This window comes from Pituophis catenifer, unplaced genomic scaffold, assembly GCF_029215685.1.
Source record: "Pituophis catenifer annectens isolate HBS135680 unplaced genomic scaffold, rPitCat1.0.hap2 SCAF_3, whole genome shotgun sequence".
In the NCBI taxonomy this organism is placed as follows: Eukaryota; Metazoa; Chordata; class Lepidosauria; order Squamata; family Colubridae; genus Pituophis; species Pituophis catenifer.
This window is the reverse complement of record NW_027256883.1, coordinates 12226177-12252913: the sequence shown is the minus strand read 5'-3', so window position 1 is coordinate 12252913 and position 26737 is coordinate 12226177. Positions and strand designations below refer to the sequence as shown.

Sequence of the window (26737 nt, the reverse complement as noted above, 5' to 3'; positions counted from 1 at the left end):
CGATGAGAAGTTGAGAAGATTAATAGTAGTGCAGACTTAGTAAATAGTTTGACAGTGTTGAGGGAATTATTTGTTTAGCAGAGTGATGGCGTTCGGGGAAAAAACTGTCCTTGCGTCTAGTTGTTCTGGTGTGCAGTGCTCTATAGCGTCGTTTTGAGGGTAGGAGTTGAAACAGTTTATGTCCAGGATGGGAGGGAATATCTGTAAATATTTTCACAGCCTTCTTTTTGACTCGTGCAGTATATAGGTCTTCAATGGAAGACCGTGAATTCTAGTCCAATCTTAGGCATGAAGCTGGCTGGGTGACTTTGGGCCAATCACCAGGAGACTGTGAGTTCTAGTCCTGCCTTAGGCCTGGTCCAGGGGTGATATTCACTTACCTTCGCTACTGGTTTGCAAATGTGAGCGTGCGTATGCAGGACCTACCGCACATTCACAGAGCATCAAAAGCGAGATGTGATGATGTCCGGGAGGGTGGGCGGAGCCTCCCACCGCTGCTGCTACCAGTTTGTCCGAACCGGATAGAACCGGCTGAATACCACCACTGGTCTGTTCATGTGTGAATGCAGGAAGGAAAGCATCAGAGAATAGGGTATCGAGTGCATATGGAGGTGTTATCAGGAAGTGGATGCATTGGTTCCCTCTCAGACAGGGGTGAAATCCAGCAGGTTCTGACAGGTTCTGGAGAACCGGTAGTGGAAATTTTGAGTAGTTCGGAGAACCAGCAAATACCACCTCTGGCTGGCCCCAGGGTGGGGAGGGAATGGGGATTTTACAATGTCCTTCCCCCCGGAGTAGGGAGGGAATGGGGATTTTGCAATAGCCTTCCCCTGGAGTGGGGAGGGAATGGGGATTTTTCAATATCCTTCCCCCAGGAGTGGGGAGGGAATGGGGATTTTGCAGTATCCTTCCCCTGGAGTGGGGTGGGAATGGAGTTTTTGCAATATCCCTTTCTCAGGAGTCGGGAGGGAATGGGGATTTTGCAGTATCCTTCCCCTGCCACGCCCACCAAGCCACACCCACCAAGCCATGCCACACCCACCATGCCACACCCACCAAGCCACACCATGCCTACCAAGCCACACCCACAGAATGGGTAATAAAAAATATTTGGATTTCACCACTACTCTCAGATTCTATTTATTCGCAGAATAACAGAACAATAGAGTTGGAAAACCTGTCTTGGTTTTCCACCTGATGCTAAAAAAAACAACAACCCTCTCTCCATTTCCATGTTCCTACTGAGATGACAGTCAATGAAAAGCCCCTGACAATAAAAGATTGACACATCAAATACAAGATTGACACATTAAACCAGCCGTGATATTGCTTCCCACTTTGGGGAGCCATTATAAAGGCTTCCCACCCCCCTTTCATTTCTGCCGATCTTTTTTTCCGGCTGATGAGATATTTCTAGCATCTTTGCAGAATTATCTTGTCTAGGGATGAGACAATTCAGGTAAGGCTCTCTGCTGGTCGAGGCTATTTTGGTTCCATTGTTCTGACGAAATAAGAAGAGGCTGCGGAATAATTGCAGGCTGATATGCATGGCATTTTAGCACACTTTTTTTTGGGGGGTAAATTATTTCCCTGCATATAGAAACCTAGCATGCCAGATACCACCCCTCCCTGGAAGGTTACTGTAATGTAATAGATGTAGCTGGAAGGCATTTGGCTCCAGGCAACTGTCATGAAAATGAGTGACAGGCTGGGGGATGTGGAAAATTGTAGTGACTCTGTTTTTGATAGTTGCATTTTACTGTGTGGAACTATTTTATATAAGGAATATTATGCAGAGCAATGGAATATCCATTCAGGGTTATTTACTTATTAAATGTATATTGCCACCAATCCCAGTATGTATGTATGTATGTATGTATGTATGTATGTATGTATGTATGTATGTATGTGTTTATGTATTTATTTATTGGTTTGATTTATATGCCGCCCTTTTCTGGAGACTCAGGGCGGCTTACAATGCGTTAAGCAATAGCCTTCATACTTTTGTATATACCTGCTTAGTAGGGCTTTTGTCCCCCCCCCAGCGGTGTTCTTTTTTATACAAAGTCAACTTATTGCCCCCCCCCAATCCGGGTCCTCATTTTACCTACCTCGAAAGGTAGGTAAAATGGCTGAGTCAACCTTGAGCCTGGTGAGATTTGAACTTGCAGTAATTGCAGGTAGCTGATGTTACTTAAAGCACTTAACAGTGTTTGAGTCTGCTGTGCCACCAAGGCTTCTAAAGTGCTTCTGTGTGGCTAAACCTTTGTTAAACAGGTCCAATTAAAAACAGTTATGCCCAGTTAAGCTGCAATTTGGTGTAGTGGTTAAAGGTCCTGGATTAGAACCAGGAGACTGTGAGTTCTAGTCCCTCCGTAGGCATGAAAATGTCAGGGTTTCCCATCCCCGCCCGGCTTATGGCAACTCGAGAGCAGGCCAGGGATGCTTTGAGAGTTGACAGAAAGATGGCTGGGTGACTTTGGGCAATCATCATGAGACTGTGAGTTCTAGTCCCTTCTTAGACATGAAAGCTAGCTGGATGAATTTGGGCCAGTCACCAGGTGACTGTGAGTTCTAGTCCTGCCTTAGACATGGAAAGTTGGATGGGTGAATCTGGGCCAATCATCAGGAGATTGTGAGTTCTAGTCCCTTCTTAGACATGAAAGCTAGCTGGATGAATTTGGGCCAATCTCCAGGTGATTGTGAGTTCTAGTCCTGCCTTAGGCATGAAAAACTGGATGGGTGAATCTGGGCCAATCACCAGGAGACTGTGGTTCTAGTCCCTTCTTAGGCATGAAAGCTAGCTGGATGAATTTGGGCCAATCATCAGGTTAATTGTGAGTTCTAGTCCCTTCTTAGGCATGAAAACTAGCTGGATGAATTTGGGCTAATCACCAGGTGATTGTGAACTTTAGTTCCATCTTTCCCACTTGATAAAAAGTGTCCACAAAAGAGACCTAAAACAAGATGGATCGATGACATCAGCAAGTATTGCGGGCCCAATTGGCAAAAGAAAGCTCAGGACCATATTGGTTGGGAACATGTGAATAGACAATGGTTAAAATGTTGTTGATGATGATGATGATGGGTTCCACCTGAAAGTCAGCTGGATGATTTGGGACCAATCATCAGGTGATTGTGAGTTTTAATCCTGCCTTTGGCATGACAGCCACTGGATGACTTTGGACCAGTCCCTCTCTCTTGGCCCAGCCTGCTTCATGGGATTGTGTGGAAAATAGGAGGAGGAAGCAGTATTACACATGTTTGCTCCCTTGAGTTACCGTATTTTTTGGAGTATAAGACACACCTTAGTTTTTGGAGAGGAAAATAAGAAAAAAGCTGATTGATGGGTGGATCGGCCTCCCGGAATACCCCCAATCAGCTGTTCCCAGAGGTGAATTTTAGAAACAGGTTCATGGGTTGTGAGCTCTGCGCCTTGCTTTTTTTTCTGCCTCTGAAAGCCTCTGAAACAGAGCTTCAGAAAAAAAGGCTTTTTTTTCTGAAGCTCTGTTTGGAGGCTTTTTTTCTGAAGCTTCTTTCAGAGGCTTTTATTCTGAAGGACTATCTGTACTCTGTTCAATCTCCTTTCTTTGGTATTGGTATGTAGATTAACCTCTTCCGATCTGTTGGTTAATTGTGTCATTCTCCAGATTTGTTAGCATAGGTTGGTTAGAACCTTTACTGATTCTTCTTTTGTTGCTTGCCATATTATTTTAGACAAAAGCCTTTCAGAGGCTTTTTTTTCTGAAGCTTCTTTCAGAGGCTTCGTTCAGTCTCTGAAATCTCCATTTGGAAGGCTGGGTGGGGCTACATTCAGAGTATAAGACGCACCCAGATTTTCACCCCCTTTTTTGGGGGAAAAAGGTGTGTCTTATAGTCCTAAAAATATGGTATTTATAAAAATAATAAAGGCGGGATAAAAATCTAATGAATAAACCAATAAGTAAAGAAAGACTTACTCTCCGTTATGATTGATGTCATCGTACTGGAGAAAAAGGGAAGCATAAATGGACTCGGTCAGGAAGCAGTAGATCGCAATCATGATGAGGAGCACGGCCAACTTAAGGACCGAATTGAGACGGAGAAACACGGCACAGGTCACCATAGCCAGGATACCAGTAAAGACGAAATACTTAATAAAGAAAATTGGGAGAAACATCAGCCTTTAGCTCAGCGACCTAAACTAATATATTCAATATCTCATATAGAACCATGTAAGTCTTTCAAGTATTGGAAGATGGCTATTATTGACTCAGCCTTCCATCCTTTCGAGGTAGGTAAAATGAGGACCTGGTTTGTGGGGGCAATAAACTGACTTTGTATAAAAAAGAATACCGCTTGGGGAGGTACGAAAGCCCTACTAAGCAGGTATATACAAAAGTATGAAGGCTATTGCTTAACGCATTGTAAGCTGCCCTGAGTCTCCGGAGAAGGGCGGCATATAAATTGAACCAATCAATAAATCAATAAATAAATATGATGTCTCTCTTAAGCCTTCTCTTTGTTAGACTTCTATGCCGCTTCACAGTGCTTTTACAGCACTCTCTAAGCGGTTTACAGAGTCAGCATATTGCCCCGCAACCATCTGGGTCTTCCTTTTACCAACCTCGGAAGGATGGAAGGCCGAGTCAACTTTGAGCCTGGTGAGATTCGGACTGCCAAACTGCTGGCAATCGGCAGTCCGCGGAATTAGCCTGCAATACTGCATTCTAACCACTGCGCCAACACGGCACATGTTAGGCTAAAACATACCCAGTTGACTTAGCCATTCATCATACGATCTAACTTCCAGACCCTTTATCAACTTCATTGCTCTTCTCTGCACTCTTTCTAGGGCCTCATAATAATAAGCAACTTCATTAGACTAAATTAGACTTTGCAAGAAAAAAAATATAGAGGGATTTCTCCGCTAACATATATGTCTATGAAGATTCTCAGTCATCCAAGTCATGGTTGTCCCAAAGATGCTTTTTCAAGAGGCAACTGGACTTTCTGATTTTTCTCTGAAGATGTTTTGCTTCTCACCCAAGAAGCTTCTCCAGCTCTGACCTTCCCTACTCTCCAGTCACAGCTGAAGAAGCTTCTTGGATGAGAAGCAGGGGTGGGTTCCTGGAGGTTCGGCAGGGTTTGGGTGATCCTCTAGCCAAGGATCGCCGGAGTTCGGTGAACCCCCAAATGCCACCCCTGGCTAGCCACGCCCACCCCTTCCCTCCCCTCCCCTCCCAGGAGTCTCTATGCAGCCCGTTCAACATTCCAGGTAAGTGGAGGGGCCGCGCGGAGGGTCTGGGAGGGCAAAAAACGGGCCTACTGGAGGTTCCAGAAGTCTGGAAATGGGCCTGTTTCCAGCCTCAGGAGGGCCTCCGGACCGCAGGAAAAGCTGTTTTCACCTTCCTGGAGGCTTGAGCAAAGCCTCTGGAGCCTGGGGAGGGCAAAAAAAGAGCCTCCTGGCAGTTCTGCAAGTCCAGAAATGGCCCTGTTTCTGGCTTCTGGAGAGCCTCCAGACACCGGGGGAAGCAGTTTTCGCCCTCCCAGAGACTCGAGGAAAGCCTCCGGAGCCTGGGGAGGGCAACCCCCACCTCCCGTGGTGCAGGCAGCCGACTAGGCCACGCCCACCATGGCCACGCCCACCCTGCAACGGGGCAGCAAACCCTTTGCTAAAGGATCTGAAGCCCATGCCTGATGAGAAGCGAAACGTCTTCAAAGAAAAACCAGAAAGTCCAGTTGCCTCTCGAAAAAGCACCTCTGGGTCTGCTAACGTATACATGTACAATAGCTGATGACATTTTGAGAGCTCTTGAGAATGTACGAATGTGCTGAAGTTACTGAATCAGCCCTAAAAGTCAGCTGCCAGAAGGCCTTCTACCACAATGAGATTATTGATCACTGACAATCTGTTTTTTTCTCTCTTATAGAGGAGAATTATAGAGGGGAATTCCTGCATTTTAAGATTGGAATATCATGTCCCTGCCCTCTGGCTGTTTTGAACCACACTCCCTATATACCCTGGCAGTAGACCATGGGTACTCCAGAACATCTGGAGAGCATCAGGATGCAAATGGTTTGAGTTAGAGACAGTTTGGAAGGGATCTTTCAAACCCACTTGAAATGAAGCAACGTGATATGGGTAGTCCTCGACTTACGACCACCATTAAGTCCAAAATTTATATTGTTAAGTGAGACATTTGTTAAGTGAGTCTTGCCCGGCCTTTCACGGACACAGTTGTTAGGTGAATCTGGCTTCCCCGTTGATTTTGCTCATCAGAAAGTCACAACAGCGGATCACGTGACCCCTGGAACACTTTCAACCATCATAAATATGAATCTGTTGCCAAGCAACTGAATTTTGATCACGCAACTATGCGAATGCTACAAAGCTTGTAAGTGTTAAAATGGTCATAAATCCCTTTTTTTCAGTGCCATGGTAACTTCGAACGGTCACTAAATGAACTGTTGTAAGTCGAGAACTACCTGTAGCTTTGCTTTGAAGGTTCACATCATCCTAAAATTTGTTATCAGCCATCATTGCCTAGCCTAACATATTGCGTTGGCTTTTCTCTGTGCAAAATGATATGCTTAGGATTACCTCTGGATACGAGCAAATATCTGTAAAATATACTGAAGAGTTGAAAGTTTGATTCTTAAAAGGCAGTTGTTTGTCCAAGTCACACCAGAGCTGTGGATGAAGAAAAAAAAAGACGAATAAGAAAAGCAATGCAATTGTTTTGTACAGTCTGTGTTGAGAAACGAAGGAATGAGAATACTTTATTGGGAGAAGGAGAAGGAGAAGGAGAAGGAGGAGAAGAAGGAGGAGGAGGAGGAGGAGGAGGAGGAGGAAAAGAAGAAGAAGAAGAAGAAGAAGAAGAAGAAGAAGAAGAAGAAGAAGAAGAAGAAGAAGAAGAAGAAGAAGAAGAAGAAGAAGAAGAAGAAGAAGAAGAAGAAGAAGAAGAAGAAGAAGACGACGACATTAGTGTTAATGCCTCCAACCTCTGGAATAAAGAACCACTTGAGAAAAAGCAGAAAAATAACCCTGTATCTTTTTAGAAGTCATATACTGAGGGCAAGAGCGAACAACTCTTTGGAAAGGATGAAGAATCTGTATGGGTTTACAAAATGCTTCCATTGGAAGACATACAGTATTAAAAGCATCAGCCACTCAGGCATATTAGAAAGCAAATCAGACAGTTCCCAGTTTCTTTCCTCCCTGTGGGAATTTTATGAGGCTCACAGACAACCTTTCCATGCTGCATGGTTCTAGGACTGGGATTTCCCCCCCCCCCCTTGTATTATGTCAGATTTCTATTTTAATATTTCAAATATGTATGTATGTATGTATGTATGTATGTATGTATGTAGGTCTTTGGTTATTCGGGTTTTCTCCCGCGTAAAATTGGAGGTGTCTTGGCAACGTTTCGACGAAGTCTCATTCGTCATCTTCAGGCTGGTGTTCTCGGCTTCGTGCTTCTAGGAGCAATGTGTGTGATCACAGCTGTTTCTTCCTTTTAACTGCCAGTGGTGGTGTGAGCTGATTGGGTGGGAGCTTGGCTGTGTTCTGATTGGGCGGAGGTGTGTTCTGATTGGTTGGGGGTTTGGCTGTGCTCTGATTGGATGGGGGGTTGGCTGTGCTCTGATTGGCTGGGTGTGTGTTCTGTTTAGGTGGGGGCTTGGTTGTGCTCGGGTTAGTCTGAGTAGCAGGGGGATTTGAGCTGGTGAGCTGTGTTGCTGTTGTTTGGCTTCGTGTTCGTGGCCATGCCATCTCTTCATGTTGGGTGTCAGTCTGCTTCATGTATGGATTGGAGGGGTTTAAAGTGGCTAATGATGCAGCTGTGGTCTGGCTTCTGGTCCGTGGTCATGCCTGATCATCACCCAATCAGAACACAGCCAAGCTCCCACCCAATCAGCTCACACCACCACTGGCAGTTAAAAGGAAGAAACAGCTGCGATCACACACATTGCTCCTAGAAGCACGAAGCCGAGAACACCAGCCTGAAGATGACGAATGAGACTTCGTCGAAATAAAGAATGTTTTTTTTAAGCCACACTCTTGTGAAATGGGAGGCCATATGATACATGATAAATAGATGATAGATAGATAGATAGATAGATAGATAGATAGATAGATAGATAGATAGATAGATAGATGGGTGGGTGGGTGGGTGGGTGGGTGGATGGATGGATGGATGGATGGATGGTTGGGTGGATGGATGCATGGATATGATGACAGCTGACAGCTGACAGATGACAGACAGACAGACAGACAGACAGACAGACAGACGGGTGGGTGGGTGGGTGGGTGGGTGGGTGGATGGATGGATGGATGGATGGTTGGGTGGATGGTTGGGTGGATATGATGACAGATGATAGATAGATGATGGATAGATGATAGATAGATAGATAGATAGGTAGATAGAGATGATAACAGGTGATAGATAGATGATAGATTAGATAGATAGATAGAGATGATGACAGATGATAGATAGATAGATAGATAGATAGATTGATGGATGGAAGGATGGAGATGATGACAGATGATAGATGATAAGTAGATGATAGATACAGATGTTTGATAGATGATAGGTACAGATGATTGATAGATGATAGATACAGATGACTGATAGATAAATGATAGATGATAGATGGTGATGGTGATAATGATGATGAATAGATAGATAGATGATAAATAGATAGATGCTAGATGCTAGATAAATAGATGATAGATACAGATGATTGATAGATAAAAGATGATTGATAGCTGATAGATACAGATGATAGGTAAATGCTAAATGATTGCTAGATTATGATGGTGATGATAATGAATAGATAGACTAAATTGGTTGCCTACATATGAATCCACATTCAGAAATATTAGTTGTGTATAGAGCAACAGAGAATTAGGGCCCTCTGCCAATTTCAGCTAATTTGGATTAACAGTCAATTTAACAGTAGCAGAGTTGGAAGGGACCTTAGAGGTCATCTAGTCCAACCCCCTGCTGATGCAGGAGACCTGTACTAGGGATTCGAACCGCCAACGTTTCTGATCGACAAGATCAGTGCCTTAGCCACTGAGCCACCTAGTCAGGATTATATTTATTCTACGGTAGTTCTTGAGAAGTATTATCATGGCTGACCACATGTAGCTGGAAATGCCAATGTATTGTATAGAACAAAACCATAATTAGGGAAGCAAAATCTTCTCAAAGGACAAAGACGTCAGTGTGTCATCTGAGGCCCCCTGAAAGACTGAATAATCTGGGGTTTGATTTCCTCCCTCCCTCCTCCTTTCACTTTCCAGAGGGAAAGTATATTTAAATGCTTTCAAGTACAAAATATCAGAAGCTACTATCCTGGGAAATCAGCTTTTTTTCCAATCTTTCACTTTGCCGATTTTTAGATAGAACAGAATTATTTGTAGCTCAGACCTCACAGTATAATGAAAGGTTTATAGTCCAGCATATCTGAAAGGCATCACTTTGAGTAAAGTTGCTTTTAATAACTAGTTTCTGCTTTTTCTGCTCCCTTCTCCATTCAGACAATCTTTCCCTTCTGAAATACTTACAATATTGATGATGGCTCCCAAGAAATTAATCATAATTGAGGCAAAGATGATGACATTTCGGGCCAGGTAGGTCTCATTAATCCAGCAGCAAGTTTTCCGGAGCACCAGGGGTAAGCATTTGTAATCCTCTGCAGTGGTTATCAGCACGAGAGATGAATGTAATATAATTAGAATTGAAAACTGGACAATCATCGGAATCATTCTGGAGAAGGAAGACAGACACACATCCTTAGAAGACAGAAAAACAGCCTTCTTCTGCATTTATAGGAAGAGTAAAATCTAACATTTCAGGACTTCATAAAATCTTCTAATTTCATGTTCTCAGGACAGGTCATCCTGGAGAATGTCTACCCAGATAGTCCTTAGGAGTTGATGCCAACTTAATAGCACTTAATCTGTTAGTTTTTATTCTTGTGCATCTGCATGCAATATACTTGTAGATGTAGGAGAGGAGAAGGCAGAGCTGGTGGTGGTGGGGGAGTTAAGTGTGCTATCAGCCTAGAATTGCTATGTTGCCACAAATGGTCCAACCCTCTTGAATTCCATTGACTGCCAATTTAGTATTGAACTTTAGTTGACTAGATTTTTGTTTACAGGTAATATATGGTCTGATCCTTTAGCTTGACTGCAGGAGACCCATGCAAATATAACCTGTTCTTATATGACAGGATGATTTAAAACAGTGCTTCTCGAAGACAAAATGAAGTATATACATAAAGAGAAACATTACCAGATAAACATAATACTGCTTTAGAACTAAGATTCTAAGTCTGTCATCTGCACCTCCATAACTGTCTGGTTTGGCTCTGCAACCCAACAAGACAGACACAGACTTCAACATATAATTAGAACTGCAGAAAAAACAATGGCTACCAACCTGCCTTCCATTGAGGACCTGTATACTGCACGAGTCAAAAAGAGGGCTGTGAAAACATCTACATCCTGGATACAAATTGTTTTAACTTCTACCCTCAGAAAGACTCCATAGGGCACTGCACGCCAGAACAACTAGACACAAGGACAATTTTTTTCTCCGAATGCCATCACTCTGCTTAACAACTAATTCCCACAACACTGTCAAATAATTTACTAAGACCGTATTACTATTATTCTTCTCTTCCTTACTAGTATCTATCTCCCCACTTACTATAACCATGTTGCTTGTATCTTTCAATTATATTGTTTTTATTAGTTTCCTAGTACGATTTGATAGCTTATTAGTAACCTATGACTATCACTAAGTGTTGTATCTTTTTATTCTTGATGAATGTATTTTATTCTCCTTATGTACACTGAGAGCATATACACCTAAGACAAATTCCTTGTGTGTCCAATCACACTTGGACAGGAAAGAATTCTCTACATGGGGCTCCCCTTGAAGAGCACCCGGAGGCTCCAACTGGTCCAGAATGTGGCCGCGTAGGTAATTATGGGTGCAACACGGCGCACCCATGTAACACCTCTCCTGCGCGAGCTGCACTGGATCTTGATGGTCTTCCGGGTGCGATTCAAGGTGCTGGTTACCACCCTTAAAGCGCTCCATGGCTTAGGACCTGGGTATGTACGAGATTGCCTTCTGCCACCGGTTGCCTCCCACCAGCCAATACACTCCCACAAAGAGGGACTCCTCAGGGTGCCGTCGGCCAAATAATGCCGATTGGCAACACCCAAGGAGAGAGCCTTCTCTGTGGGGGCACCTGCCCTCTGGAATGACCTGCCCCTGGAGGTTTGTATGCTCCCCGACTTTTGTACCTTTTGCTGTGCCCTTAAGACCCTTTTGTTCCAACAGGCCAGGCTGGCTTAGAATATGAATTTTAAATTGGGTTGTTTGTCAATTTTTAATTTTATGGGCCAAATTTTATATATTCATTTTAAATTGTTTTTAAATTTTGTGAGTTTATGTGTGTTTTAACATGGCTGTAGTCATCATTGAGTCCTTCGGGAGAAGGGCGGTATAGAAGTTTAATAAACTAAACTAAACTAAACTAAACTAAAACTATTGTTCAATAAATGAACTTTGGGGTGCTAGCCAATGGACCCTGCTCCTGGCAACTTTTTTGAAGCTTACTAAAACCACCTTTGTACTGTTGTGTGCTTCTAAGCCAGTCCTATCTTCTGATGACCCCATGGACAAGTTCATGGAATCTTCTCAGTTGCGTCTGTTCTGACAGTAAGAAAAGTCAACCCATGGAACAGAAGTTGCCTTCGGAAGTTGTGGGAGCTTCATCACTGGAGGCTTTCAAGAATAGATTGGACTGCCATTTGTCAGAAATGGTGTAGGGTCTCCTGCTTGGGTGGAGGGTTGGACTAGATGACCTACAAGGTCCTTTCCAACTCTGTTCATCTGTATCTGTATCTTCAGATGCAGTGTGCCACTGACTTCTTTCGAGAACTGTTGGACAGTGACTGGCCCAAAGTCATCAAACTGGCTTAATTTCTCAGTTTCTAGCATGGTCATTCTAGTGACCGTGCGGGGGACTATGGGAGCGACTGGGCGCTCCCATGTGACTCCTCTCCTGCGCGAGCTGCATTGGCTTCCAGTGGACTTCCGGGTGCGCTTCAAGGTGTTGGTGATCACCTTTAAAGCGCTCCATGGCTTAGGGCTGGGGTACTTATGGGACCGTCTTCTGCCACCAATTGCCTCCCACTGGCCAGTTCGCTCCCACAGAGAGGGCCTCCTCAGGGTGCCGTTGGCCAGACAATGTTGGATGGCGACCCCCAGGGGGAAAGCGTTCTCTGTGGTGGCACCTACCCTATGGAACAATCTACCCCCAGAGATACAAGTGATCCCAGATCTCCGGACTTTTCGTCGGGCCCTTAAAACCTACTTCTTTCAGTTAGCCGGGCTGTCCTGATTTTATGGTGGGTTTTTAAAATTTGAAATTGGTTTTAAATTGAAATGTTTTAAATTACGGGCCAAACTTATTTAATTATTTTAAATCTATTTTAACTTTTGTGTACAAATGTTTTACTTTGGCTGTTCACTGCCCTGAGTCCGAAAGGAGAAGGGCGGTATAGAAATTTGATAAAATAAATAAATAAATAAATAATGGTGCCTTTAACCACTACACCAAACTGCCCTCACTGCAACCACCACAAAGAGGTGCTAAATGGTAACTGTCTTTTGCAGGAATCCAGTTTTCCTATGCTATAGAAACTGCCATAAAAAAAAGAGAAAGCTTATCCCAACTCAGATTAATCTCTCCATTCCAAACCATGAAACTCACCTCGAGGACGGAAGTAGACTTTGGATGGCGGTGATAAACACCAAGACAATTAATGCACACACCAAGTTTGACTTGAACACCTCATCCCTCATTTGGGAGTACTGAAATAGAAAACAGAACACAAAAGGGAATCAAGTAAGTGAAGTTTCTAAATTAGTTCTAGAAACAGAGCAAGGCAAGTATATGAGGCTTCTAAGAAATTAGCAAACACAGCTCAGTAAAGGAAGCATATTGCTGGGATAAGTATTCAGTAGATTTATAAATGAGAATATTTGTAGCTCAGGGTTGGAATGGGAGGGGTGGATCTTTTGTGCTCTCTGAGCTTTGTTGTTTTCTTTCAGACATTTCATTACCCAACTGGGTAACATCATCAGTGCTAGTAAGGAGTGGGTTAACTCTCAGTTTATATTCTAGCGGCAGTTTATATTCTAGCTACTAGAATATAAACTGAGAGCAAACCCCGCTCCTTACTAGCACTGATAATGTTACCTAGTTGGATTAGGATCAGAGGTGGGTTTCAGCAGGTTCTGACCAGTTCTGGAGAACTGGTAGCGGAAATTTTGAGTAGTTCGGAGAACCGGTAGTAAAAATTCTGACTGGCCCCGCCCCCATCTATTCTCTGCCTCCTGAGTCCCAGCTGATCGGGAGGAAATGGGGATTTTGCAGTAACCTTCCCCTGCAATGCCCACCAAGCCATGCCATGCCACGCCCACCAAGCCACACCCACAGAACCGGTAGTAAAAAATTTTGAAACCCACCATTGGTTAGGATATGTCTGCAAGAAAACAACCAAGCACAGAGATCACCAAGGACCCCCATCCATACAAAGAAATATCCCATCAAAACAAACATGCTTGCAAGACCCATTAAAGAATTGCGTGCCCCCAACCCTAGGAGAGCAGTAATTCCACGTTTGTGCTGGAGCTTTACTAAGATGGCTTTGTCACCTAATCAGGTGCACATTTTTTTTTTAAAAAGGATGGGTGGCCCATTGAAGGGAAATGGTGATCTAGAAATGCAATGAGACAGTGGTGGGTTGCTACCGGTTCGCACCGGATCAGGCAAACTGGTAGCAGCAGCGGCAGGAAGCTCTGCCCACCCACCCGGATGCTTCTGCGCATGCTGGTAGTAACAGGATTTGGAACCTGCCCCTGCAGTGAGATAAGTAGGAAGGAGGGCATCTAATGGGAATATCTTTAGGAGCTGTTGTGGCTCCGTTGCCTGAGCCTGGGCTATCGACAGATGCAGACTCTGAGAGTGAGGGAGAGGAGTTGGCAAGGCCTCCCTCTCCAGGACACTCCTCTCTGGCAATGCCTCCGGAGAACACCGAAGGCCAAAAGATAGGCCCAGAGCCAAGCACGTCCCCGCAGCCACAGGTGGGCAGCGACGAAGGAGATAAGTGCTGGCTGGACCCTCGGCAGAGGGGCAGGGAGAAGCGTGCGCAGCAGAGGGGAAGGCGTGCCAGAGATTAGCTGAGTCACTGGACACACCCCACAGGGTACAAATGTGGGTGTGGTGGCCGGTTCAGTTTGTGATGAGCAAAAACTGGAAATAATCCATGATCTCTGTGTTACTGGACTTCTGCCTGCCTTGTCGGACTGCATTTGGACTAATCCTTGTATTGTTGAAACTTTGCCTGCTTTATCGGAATGCTTGCAGTCTAATCTTTGTTTTGTGTGAGTAAAGTCTGAATTGGCAGCTAGCCACTGGGTTGCTGCCAGCTTCATCTTCAAAGATTTTGTCATGTGGCTTATTAACTCCGGGCCATCTGTGTGTGTGTGTGTGTGTGTGTGTGTGTGGGACAGGGACAGAACATGAGCTTCCTTGGATTCTGCAGTCTCATCAATAATAATAATAATAATAATAATAATAATAATAATAATAATAATAATAATAATACAATTAATTTTTCATGCAGTCCTAAACACTTGGGAAGTGTTCGACTAGTGATTTGGGATACGAAATCCAGCACGGTCATCTCATTTGCTGTGTATAAAAAATATTTTAATAATAATAATAATAATAATAATAATAATAATAATAATAATAATAATAATAACAACAACAACAACAACAACAACAACAACAACAACAACAATAATGGTATTCCATTATTCCATCTTGATAGATGATAGAGATACATAGATTGAGATAGATCAATACATCTATCATTCTAGTAGGTAGATACATAGATTGATCAATACATAGACAGACAGTTGACAGAACAGAAAAAGGGCGGTTTGTGAAATGCACAAAAAGAATGAACTGATCTCCATATTCAAAACAGCTTCTCTTCTATGTATTTAGCTCTTCCCCCCCCCCCCAAAAAAAAAGGAGAGAGAGAGAAAGGCTAAAGGCCAGGTTGGGGGTGTGTCAGTTGCCCCCAGTTTCGACCGGTTCGCAAGAACCGGTAGTAAAACCAGCGGGAAGCCCCGCCCACCGCTCCGGATGTCATCATCAGCAATCTGCGCATGGGCAGAAGCTTCTTGCGCAATCCCGTTGCGAACCGGTAGTAAAGGTAAGTAGAACCCACCCCTGGTGTGTTTGTGTGTGTGAAAATCAGGATGGGCTGGGGCCACTTCCACACACCGAACTCTGAACGTGACGAGTACATGAAGTGAAGATTACAATGCTATCAAAATGTCGTCTCCTGCCTCCGCTGTGCAAATTTTGTTTTGATCTAAAAATAAGCCTCCCGAGAGCTGTTGTGACAGATTGTTCACCCCCGTCAGCCCTTTAGCTGATTCTTTTTACCTTTTTTTTTAAAAAAAAAAAAAAGAGGGGAAAAAAGAGAAAAGAAATCAGACGGGCTGACACGTTTATAGCTGTGAAGTCATTTGCTGCTCCCTGAAAAGGTTGGCCGTCGAGATGACCGTCGAGATGGCCGAACCGGCCATCTCTTCTTTTCCGTACTTCAGAAATTGATGGGGTTTAAGTGGTTTTGGATGTCCTTGGAGAGCACTCGGCTGTCATCAAGATAGCCCCGAAGCACTGGAAGAGGCTTTCACGAGGGGATACTGTAAGAACCTGGAAATAACAGGCTCCTGGCCTGAAGAGGGAGATGGAAGATCTTGGTAGGATAAATTACCCATCCATTTTGAAAGCTTTAAAATAGATAGGTCTGCTGCAGTGGTGAAATCCTCCATGGATTGCCACCGGTTCACTGCCTGTGCATATGCCAAATGCACGCTGTGCGTGCACGCATGCACAGTGCATGCCAAATGCACACTTTGCACAGAAAAAGGAGGCTTAAAAGGTAAGTAGAACAGCGAGGGGGGAGCGAAGCTGTGCCGTGTGATTTAAATTAGCTAGAAATCAGGATTTCCTGCTTTCTAGCAAATATAAATTGCGCGGCACAGCTGATCGTCAGAAATACCGGTTCGAATGAACTGGTAGCGTTTTTTTTTTACTGCCAGTTTGCTTGAACTGGTAGCTTTTATCACTACTGGTTCGCTTGAACCGGTGTGAACCGGTAGCATTTCAACCCTGGTCTGCTGTGGAGAAGGATGGTAGAGGACAGGAAGGCCTGGCGGAATGTTGTCCATAGGGTTGCGATGGATCGGACATGGTTTCGCAACTAACAACAACAAAAAATACCAAACTGACTGTTTAATCTCCTTCTTCTCAGGAGAAACAAAACTTAATTCCTTGAAGTAGGTTCTAACTTCTTTCCTGAGCTCAACTCATGTTTGGTCACCTAAGAAGGGACACTCAAAGAACATCTGTCCCTTTTCTCTCTGTCTCAACAGAGAGGTGGTCAGTGATCATATCTTAAAAGAAAATCTGTATCATTGTTAATAAAAAATAGTGTCATTGTGTCTGAAAGTAATATATTCCAATAAAGACTTTTTCATGGAATACTTTCCCAGATCTAAGTGGATTTAAGGTCTCAGCAATTCTAATAACAATATTAAAGATAAAGTCAACCACCAGGAGTATAATTCATGTGTAAAATGGTTAGAAAATTATTTAAGGGCACTGTTCTATTGCAAAAAAGATGGTGCCCACAGAATCAGAAAGAAGCATCTCCTCCCATTTTCATCCTTATTTTGGGAAAAAGAAAGAAAAGTAGCAGAGAATAAACCATTCAACACTGTATTTTAGCAGCATATTCTTAGGTGCTGGGGAGGGGGCACAGAATCAGGGCTCAGGGGGCTATTATGACCCTGAGCCCCAGATGTTTCAGCCCATAACTTTGAGTTGCTGGTTTCTTACTATTCCTGCTCCTTCTATATATAATTTATATAGTTATATAAGCTCTGTGTAAGTGTTAACTACTCTGCTGTTCTCTTATCCATCACTTTGCAGTTAGGTTTACAAAACGTGCTAAACCTCATGCCCTACTCCACAAAATGTATATCACACCACACCACATGCTATGCCCAACAAAATAAATTACATTACAACTTCATCTCTTCTTAGTCTAGACTAGCACGCAATGCGCACCCAACCAAACTTTCCTGTTCATTTAACCTTCTTGTTTTCAGACCAAACTTGTTTTCATTCAAGTATCTGAATTCATAACAAGGAAAATTGTAGAAAAAGGGATGGAAAACTTATCTAAGCGAGATCCAACCTAAAACTAAGAAGAAATTTCTTGACAGTAGGAACAATGAATCAATGGAACGTGTTGCCTTCAGAAATTCTGGATGCACCATCACTGGAGGTTTATAGGATGTGATTGAACAACCGTTTGTCCAGGATGGTTGCAAGGTTGAGCAGGGGGTTGGACTCGGGTGAAATCCAGCAGGTTCTGATAGGTTCTGGAGAACTGGTAGCGGAAATTTTGAGTAGTTCAGAAAACTGGTAGTAGAAATTTTGAGTAGTTCGGAGAACTGGCAAATGCCACCTCTGGCTAGCCCCAGAGTGGGTTGGGAATGGAGATTTTGCAATATACTTCCCCTGGGGTGGGATGGGAATGGAGATTTTGCAGTATCCTTCCCCTGCCACACCCACCAAGCCACCCCATGCCCAGAGAACCAGTAGTAAAAAAAATTGAATTTCAACACTGGTTGGACTAGAAGACTTCCAAGGTCCCTTCCAACTGGGTTTTTCTGTTCTTTTGAACCCCGGGGAGAGACCTTGGCTAAATGAAAAGAAGGGAGCTTCAGGGAAGCAAAGACACCTCAAATGAGACCAAGAAGTAAAGAAGAAATGAGGAAACTGTAAACTTGTAAGTGTGATTGTTTATCCAAATGAAATGACAGAAATTGTAATAATGGCAAGGAGACGCAAGAACAAGGTAGTACATCAGATGTTTACATAGTCTCATCTGTGGTACCTTTGCTTCCCTGAAGCTCCCACTCTTTCACTTACCCATGATCTCTCTCCTGGGTTCCTTGTTCCACAATAACAAGTGAGTTGTCCCAGTGGTGGGATTCAAATAATTTAACAACCGGTTCTCTGCCCTAATGATTTCTTCCAACAACCAGTTCACCAAACTGCTTAGAAGGTTAACACCGGTTCTCCTGAAGTGGAGCGAACTGGATGAATCCCACCACTGAGTTGCCCCCAATCTTACCACTCCCCCCCCCCATAGTCATTAAGCACATCACTGCCGTTCTCACATGAATCATGAAGTAGTTAAGCAAACCCTTCGACTCAACCCAGCCAAGACTGAGTGGATGTGGGTTCCGGCATCTTGTTCCGATCGAGATGTTCCATCGTTGACCATCGGGGGTGAGGTGTTACCCCCTGTGGATAGGGCCCGCAACCTGGGTGTCCTCCTGGATTCATGGTTGTCTCTGGAAGTCCATGTGACGACCGTGACCAGGGGGGCATTTGCCCAGGTTCGCCTTGTGCGACAGTTGCACCCTTACTTGGACCAAGGTGCCCTACGCACCATTACTCATGTGCTGGTCACCTCCCATCTTGACTACTGCAACGCTCTCTACCTAGGGCTGCCCTTGAAAACCACTCGAAGGCTTCAGCTGGTGCAGAATGCGGCCGCGTGGGTTGTGATGGGAGCGCCCCGGCACTCCCATGTTACACCCCTCCTGCACGGCTTGCATTGGTTACTGGTTGTCCTTCGGGTGAGGTTCAAGGTGCTGGTTATCACCTATAAAGCCCTTCATGGCCTAGGCCCGGGATATCTGTTGGACCCCCTGCAGCCAGCGATAATCCCCAATTGCCGGTGCGTTCCCACAGACAGGGCCTCCTCAGGGTGCGGTCGGCCAGACAGTGTTGGCTGGCGACCCCCAGGGGGAGAGCTTTCTCTGTGGGCGCACCCACCCTCTGGAACAAACTTCCGTTGGAGCTCCAGACGGCCTCTGACCTTCGCTCGTTCCGCCGTGAGTTGAAGACCTGGTTGTTCCGTAGCCTGGACTGATGGGGGGGGGGGTGTTAATGAATTTTAAACTGTTTTAAATTGGGTTTTAATTTTATATCGTTTTAATAAGGAATTATGCATTTTACCGTTGTGAGCTGCCCTGAGTCCTCGGAGATAGGGCGGCATATAAATTGCATAAAATAAATAATAAATAAATAAATAAACTCAGCTTACGCCAATGGCTTTGCTTGCCAGGAGATGGCTGAGAAAGTTGCCAATGGCAACCACATGACCCTGGGATGCTGCAACTGTCATAAATAGATGCCATTTGTCAAGCACCCGAATTCGGATCACATGACATGGGGAATGCCGCAACAGTTGTTAAGTGCGAGGGCCAGTTGTTGAGTCACTTTTTTTCAGTGCCGTCGTAACGTCAAACAGTCATGGTTGTAAGTCAAAGATGATCTGTATTCCATTTTGGGGTTCGCACCATAGATCAGGGGTGTCAAACTCGATTTCATTGAGGGCCGCATCAGGGTTGTGTTTGAACTTTGGGGGAGCAGGGTGGGCGTGGCCAGGGTGGGTGTGACCAGCTTGACATCATTGGTGTTTGGGGGTGCCTGTGGTGGCCCGAGCGCTTTACCAGTGAAAACAGGCTCCCAAGCTCCGTTTCTGGCTTTGACAGCCTCCTGCAGCCTTCTGCCACCCACGGCCCTCGCAAGCTCTGTTTTCGCTGGCAGAGGCACCATGGGCCAGTCCTTCATTGTTTCCAGGGTGGGTCAGATCTAAGCACCCCGCAGGCCGGATCTGGCCCCCAGGCCTTGAGTTTGACACCCCTGCCATAGATTAAACTATAAGTAACCAAACATGTTACACTGTTGCACAAAAAGGTCTATCACCATCTTTCTGCATCTCACTCTGCATCTCTTTCTCTCTCTCTCTCTTTCTGTGTCTCTGTCTCTCTCTAGCTTTCATTCTCTTTCTCTCTCTTTCTGTCTCTACCTCCATCTCTACCTCTACCTTCACCTCCGTTTCCATTTCCACCTCCTCCTCCACCTCTACTTCAGTGGTGGGTTTCAAATTTTTTTTACTACCGGTTCTGTGGGCGTGGTTTGGTGGGCATGGCGTGGCTTGGTGGGCGTGGCAGGAGAAGGATACTGTAAAATCTCCATTCCCTCCCCAATCCAGGGGAAGGTTACTGCAAAATCTCCATTTCCTTCCGATCAGCTGGGACTTGGGAGGCAGAGAATAGATGGGCCAGTCAGAATTTTTACTACTGGTTCTCCGAACTACTCAAACTTTCCGCTACCGGTTCTCCAGAACTAGTCAGAATCTGCTGAAACCAGTCTCTGCTCTACTTCCACCCTACACTATCCTCGACAAATGGCTGTCCACCCCCACCTCCACCTCTATCTATCACTCTAAGTTTAGCCTGTTGTGCAAAGGCATCTCTTAAGTCTTTATCTGACCTAGCTAAGCATGTGCAACTTTTCCCAGGGCCACATTTAGCTTCTGGAGGTCACCTGCTGATGACAAAGAAAGACAAAGTTGTCCCTGGGGAAAAGAAGGAAAACCCTACATCTTGATTTAACTAAACCATAAATTTATTAAAAATGCTGACCACCACACCTTCCATATCTTTCAGTTTTCCTTCTCTGATCCCATCCAAGACATCTGGGGGCAACATGTGTTGGGAGCTTTCAGCTTTCATTAAGCTATTTAGGAGCTGCCCACAGATCCCAGATCTCAGGATCTGCGCCCTTTGTGTTCTGAAGGAATCTTAATAGCTCCATCTTTGAGAGATGGAAAGAAAGGGAAGGGGGAAATTTAGAAGTCAAACCCACCGCCATTTGGTCTTTGCTAATCAACGGTCACTGCAAGTCAATCTGAGATGGCAAAAGTCAATCTATCAAGACCCAGCTACCTTATGTTCCAGGCCAGAGTCTTTAAACATCAGGGAAAAAGGCTTGATATGCTCTCTTCGCAATTTATCGCCACTCCGCAAGTCGATGGTGTGTTCTATTCGCTTGTTAATTTCCTCAGGCCCAGACTGGACATGCAAAGCTTGTGCAAGATGGTTTGGAAGCAGATTTATTGAATTTCTTGTTAGGGCAGCCAGAGTCTAGGGGAAAGCACATGCAAAAAGAATAAACCGGCTAGTCCCCTTGTGGGTTAAAAAAAATGCAAAATGTTCTGTTCTTTTCAAAACGATCATGTCGCATTGCAAACGGTTAAACAGCATCCCATGCAATTCATTCATCCAGCCATCTGAACGTTTTAGGAGGAGGGGGAGGAGGCTCAGCTAGCAAAGGGCATCCGAGAAGAACAAGCAAACTCTCAGGGTGGCATCTTTTCAAAGTGGCATCGAGCCTCTTAGCTTGTCTGCTTAACATTCATCTTGCCATTCATCGCTTTAAAAGAGAGAATGAAATTGGGTATGGAATGGGACAACTCACCGCGGCCAACTCGCCATGGTGAACTCACCATGATAAACTCATTGCGGCCAACTTGCCATGGTGAACTCACCATGATAAACTCACCGTGGCCAACTTGTCATGGTGAACTCGTCATGGCCAACTTGCCATGGTGAACTCACCATGATAAACTCACCGCGGCCAACTGGTCATGGTGAACTCGTCGTGGCCAACTCGCCATGGTGAACTCACCATGATGAACTCATTGCGGCCAACTTGTCATGGTGAACTCGTCATGGCCAACTTGCCATGGTGAACTCACCATGATAAACTCATTGCGGCCAACTTGTCATGGGGAGCTCGTCATGGCCAACTCACCATGGTCTATTCTATTCTAACTCTGGTGCAATCTTGAGCTTTGTGGTTTGCTTGCAGACGTTTCATTACCTGACTAGATAACATAATCAGTGCTAGGAGTGTGAAGTTTGCTCCCTGTTTCTATGTAGTAGTTTGCCCTAAATAAGAAGAACTCACCCCAAGCAGATTCTGTGCATCGACAGCCTTGAAACAAGACAGAGACAACCACACCCTTTGACTTTGATCAAAAGACAGGTCTGACCATACTTTCATTGCATATCAAGTCAATGTTTTCCAGGGCTGTGAATTATGGTCTTTTTTTTTTTTTGAAGCATTTTAGATGATTTACGTATCTGGTCAAGGCTGACTCTTTCTAAACCTCTCTGTGAGCATGCACCAGAAGAGTGTACTGGTGGGAACAAGCCTTGGACTTAATGTATCTCTAAGATCTTTGGGCAAAGAGTCATTCTGTGAATGAAATCGGTGGATTAATTAATTAATTGATTGATCGATTGATTGATTGATCAATTAAATAAGCAATTAATTAATTAATTAATTAATTAATTAATTAATTAATTATAGCTAGCTACCTAACTTGCTTGCATAGGTCTCTAAAGTTTTTTTTTTAATTTATTTAAAGTTTTTATTTTTATTTTTCATAAACACATTTACATGTACAGTCATTTCCATCATTTTTCATTCATCTTTTCTTTTAACTTTCACCCTTTATCTTTACTCCAACTTTTCTTCTTCTCCTCCCCTTCTCTTCCTTCCTGTTTCTCCTCCTACTTCCTTCGTTCTTCCTCTCCTTCTCTTTCCTACTTCCCCTTCTCTTCCCCCACTCCTTCCCCCCTTCTAACCTTCTCCTCTACTCCTCTCCTCTCCTCTCCTCTCTTTTCCCTTCCTCTCTCTCTACTCCTTTCCCTCTCTCCTATTGTTTCCCTTTTCAGTTCAATCTAAAGTGGTATTTGAGCAGCCCCGATTTCCTAATTATCTTTATTCTCATTTCAATTTCTTATTCAGTTATTATTTATTTTTATTTCATCATTTGCGTACATTTTTATAATATCTCACTTTTTTCCCTTTTACCCCCCTCCCCTTTCTCCTTTTACTTGACATCATTTGGGTATCTATTTTTCTAATTGTTTTCTCCCATCTATTCTCTATCTATTTTATCTCTATGTCCTTATTCAATTTCTTTTCTAACCAATCATAAAATTTATCCCATGTCTTGAAATACATCAACTCCTCTTTATCTTTTATTCTCAATGTTAATCTATTCATTTCTGCACATTCTAAAATTTTCTTTATGATTTCTCCTTCCAACGGAGCTTGCATAGGTCTCTAGAAGGGTTATAGGCAGCCCTCGACTTCCAACTACCCAACATTTCCATTGCTAAGCGATGATTAAGGGTTAATGATTAAGTTAGTTTTGACCCCATTTTATGACCTTCTGCTGTTAAGTGAATCGCTGCAGCTGTTAAGGGATCCATGCGGTCATTAAGCAAATCTGGCCACTTCTCACATTGACGTTGCTTGTTAGAAACCAGCTGGGTAGGTTTACAAAAGGTGATCGCATGTCAGGTGCCACGAGCCTGAATTTTGATCACCTGACCATGGGATGCTGCAACAGTCATCAGTGGAAAAACCAGTCACTTTTTCTCAGTGCCGTTGTAACTTTGAACGGTCAATAAACGAATGGTTATAAGTCGAGGACTATCTGTACAAATATGATAAAGGGAAAATGCTTACAAATATTCTGTATTGAGGCACCTTCCTGAAGTTCCTGACCTATAGGAATTTCTCAACACCTCCTACTGAATGCACCGTGAACCTTTGTCCAGACCTTCACACTTCAGTGCACAAAGATCTATGCACAACCTTCTGTGAATAGACACACTCCTTCTGTAGGAGTGTGTCCATGCACTGGCAGCACTCAAATGTGTGCTCTGGTTGTATATTGGGAAGCGGGCAGTATCATGTTTTTAACCCTTGTGCAACATTTATGCAAGATTTCTAGCTGGCTTCCTGATTATTTATGTATCTGGAGATGCTATGACCTGGCAGCTTCTCCATATTCTTATGCGAATAACCAGAGTTATTCGTTTTGCAGAGTGAGATGGGAAGCATATAAATTACAGTAAATTACATAGATGATAGATAGATAGATAGATAGATAGATAGATAGATAGATAGATAGATATACATAGACAGAGAGATAGAGATGATAGATAGAGATATGATAGAGAGATAGAGATAGATGATAGATATAGGATAGAAATAGATAGAGATGATAGAGAGATAGATGATAGATAGATAAGATAGATGATACATAGATAGTTGATATATAGAGAGATATAGATGATAGATAGAGATATGATAGCGAGATAGATGATAGATAGAGATGATAGAAATAGATAGATAGAGATGATAGAGAGATGATAGATAGATAGATAGATAGATAGATAGATAGATAGATAGATAGATGATACATAGAGAGATAGAGATGATAGAGAGATATGATAGAGAGATAGAGATGATAGATATATACGATAGAAATAGAGATGATGATAGATAGATATATGATATATATATATATAGAAGGATGATAGATATAGATGATAGAGAGATATGATATAGAGATAGATAGATAGAATGATAGATAGATAGATAGATAGATGATACATAGATAGATATAGATTATATATATATATATATATATATGTTTTCTCAGGTTTTCGCGGGTGTTTTTATGTAGGTCTTTGGTTATTCGGGTCTTCTCCCACGTAAAATTGGAAGTGTCTTGGCGACGTTTTGACGAAGTCTCATTCGTCATCTTCAGGCTGGTGTTCTCGGCTTCGTGCTTCCAGGAGCAATTGCTCCTGGAAGCACAAAGCCGAGAACACCAGCCTGAAGATGACGAATGAGACTTCGTCGAAACGTCGCCAAGACACTTCCAATTTTACGTGGGAGAAGACCCGAATAACCAAAGACCTACATACAAACACCCGCGAAAACCTGAGAAAACATATATATATATATATATATATATATATATATATATATATATATATATATATATATGATAGAGAGATACATAGATAGAGAGAGAGAGATGAGAGATGATTGATAGAGAGAGAGAGAGGATAGAGAGAGATGATAGAGAGAGATAGATGATACATAGATAGAGCGATATAGATGATAGATGATAGAGAGATAGAGATACATAGAGATATGAGAGAGAGTGAGTGAGTGAGTGAGAGAGAGATGATAGATAGATAGATAGATAGATAGATAGATAGATAGATAGATAGATAGATAGATAGATGATAGATAGATCAGTGAAACCCAGCCGGATCTATCCAGCTTGTGCGATCTGGTAGGGCAGGATTCAAAAAATTTGTTTGTATGCTTGTTTGTTTCTTTTACAGATAGAAGCTTATGAGAGAACCACTGGGAGAACTTCAGAGAGTTTAATTTAAAAGCAGTTCAGTCTAATCGCTAGATCAAATTGAATTGGAAAGTTGAATGGTATCATCAAATTAAATGGGATGCCTTTTAGATGGAATCAAACACGCTGGGCTGCTTAACGACGGCACTATTTTTTTTTTTTTACATTTGATATATATAAATACAAGTATACAAAACCAATTCAAAATTCAAAATCAAATCCACCCAATTTGACGGGATATTCAAATCAGACCAATTTTCTGCATGGGTTTGAAGTGTTGAATCGTATTGATTTTCCAAAGCACCAGAAGGCAAGACAAGAAACAATGGACAGCAAATAGCACTTAGACTTATATACCACTTTACAGTGCTTTTACAGCCCTCTCTAAGCGGTTTACAGAGTCAGCCTATTGCCCCCAAGAATCTGGGTCCTCATTTTGCCCACCTCGGAAAGATGGAAGGCTGAGTCAACCTTGAGCCTGGTGAGATTTGAACTGCCAAATTTCAGGCAGCCAGCAGTCAGCAGAAATAGCCTGCAGTACTGCACTCTAACCACTGCGCCACCACGGCTCACGGAAACTATGGTACGATGGAAACTAATCGAGGAGAGAAGCAGCCTAGAACTAAGGAGAAACTTCCTAACTGTGAGAAAAATTAACTAGCGAAATGTCTTCTGAACTTGTGGGTGCTCCATTCCCGGAGATTTTAAAAAGAGATTAGACAATCATTTGTCTGACATGGTACAGTGTCTCCTGCTTGAGCAGGGGGTTGGACTAGAAGACCTCTAAGGTCCCTTCTGACTCTGTTATTCTGTTCTGTTAAAAAAAGAAATGCTTCAAACTGGATGTGGGCTGATTTGCCCATCTCTCCTAATTATGCACAGCCATGCCTGCTGAAATTCCCCATTCTACACATTTATTAAAAGCATGCTGCATTTTAAGCCATGCTTCTGGCTAGGGTTTATTCCCATAACATACCTAATGTTTTTTTCTGAATGTGAATGACTTCTATGTAACTCCAAATAAATAAATTAAGAAGCAAAAGAAGAAAGGAGGAGCGGGAGACGAGAGGGGAGATGCTTGTAAAAACACCTAGAACAGTGTTGGCGAACCTATGGCACGCGTGCCGGAAGTGGCACGCTGAGCCATGTTGCCTGCATGCCAGCCATGTTGCCATTCCTCTTCCGGGTTTCCAGGGTACGCATGTGCACCAGCCAGCTAGTCTGAGGGTTACTGGTGTGCATGCGTGCATGACAATCAGCTGGCCTTTAATGCGGGTGCGCACCGGCCATGCCATCGTTGCCCGCATACAGCCCCGGGATCACCCCTTCCCAGCCAGGAGCACTGCCACCAGTCACTCCCCTATGCCCGGCTGCCTGCTTGCCTCATCACGCCATCGCCACTGCGAGGAAAGGCCCTGCAGCTGCGCTGCCTGGAATCCACGTGGGCTGTCGCAGGGGGAGGACAGA

At 43.6% G+C, this 26737-nt stretch overlaps 1 protein-coding gene across 1 annotated transcript in view; it reads right to left on the bottom strand.

The window, feature by feature from the left end:
- The window catches only part of ADCY8 (adenylate cyclase 8), a 164787-nt gene that overhangs the window by 24934 nt on the left and 113116 nt on the right, over positions 1-26737 (bottom strand). The window contains exons 8-12 of the mRNA XM_070942014.1: positions 20973-21170; positions 12781-12881; positions 9554-9755; positions 6584-6673; positions 3960-4132 (exon numbers count right to left, since the gene is read on the bottom strand). Coding sequence (XP_070798115.1) covers positions 3960-4132; positions 6584-6673; positions 9554-9755; positions 12781-12881; positions 20973-21170 — 764 coding nt within the window. The remainder of the gene's footprint in view (positions 1-3959; positions 4133-6583; positions 6674-9553; positions 9756-12780; positions 12882-20972; positions 21171-26737) is intronic.